At 72.9% G+C, this 240-nt stretch overlaps 1 protein-coding gene across 1 annotated transcript in view; it reads right to left on the minus strand.

Annotated features, from left to right (window-relative positions):
- Window positions 1-70, minus strand: part of P2rx2 (purinergic receptor P2X, ligand gated ion channel, 2) — an 11,806-nt gene extending 11,736 nt beyond the window's left edge. Inside the window, exon 1 of the mRNA XM_013023029.1 lies at window positions 12-70. Within this exon, the coding sequence (XP_012878483.1) occupies window positions 12-70 (59 nt within the window). The remainder of the gene's footprint in view (window positions 1-11) is intronic.
- Window positions 71-240: the final 170 nt, after the last annotated feature.

Genomic DNA, 240 nt, shown 5'->3' on the forward strand with positions numbered 1-240 from the left:
AGGTGTGGGGCGGGGCCACGAGGCGGGGCGGGGCTTCCACCTTCACACTCAGGGTGGTGCCAGCTGCCATCCCTCTCCCCCTGGGCTCCTCTGTGAGCGCAGGGCAGGGTGGGGTGGAGGGGAGGAGGAAGCACTGGGGTGGAGGGGAGCTGGGGAGGCACAGGGGGGTAGCTGGGGAGGCACAGGGGAGGGGAGCTGGGGAGGCACAGGGTGGAGGGGAGCTGGGGAGGCACAGGGGGG

Source organism: Dipodomys ordii, unplaced genomic scaffold, assembly GCF_000151885.1.
Source record: "Dipodomys ordii isolate 6190 unplaced genomic scaffold, Dord_2.0 Scaffold66, whole genome shotgun sequence".
NCBI lineage: Eukaryota > Metazoa > Chordata > Mammalia > Rodentia > Heteromyidae > Dipodomys > Dipodomys ordii.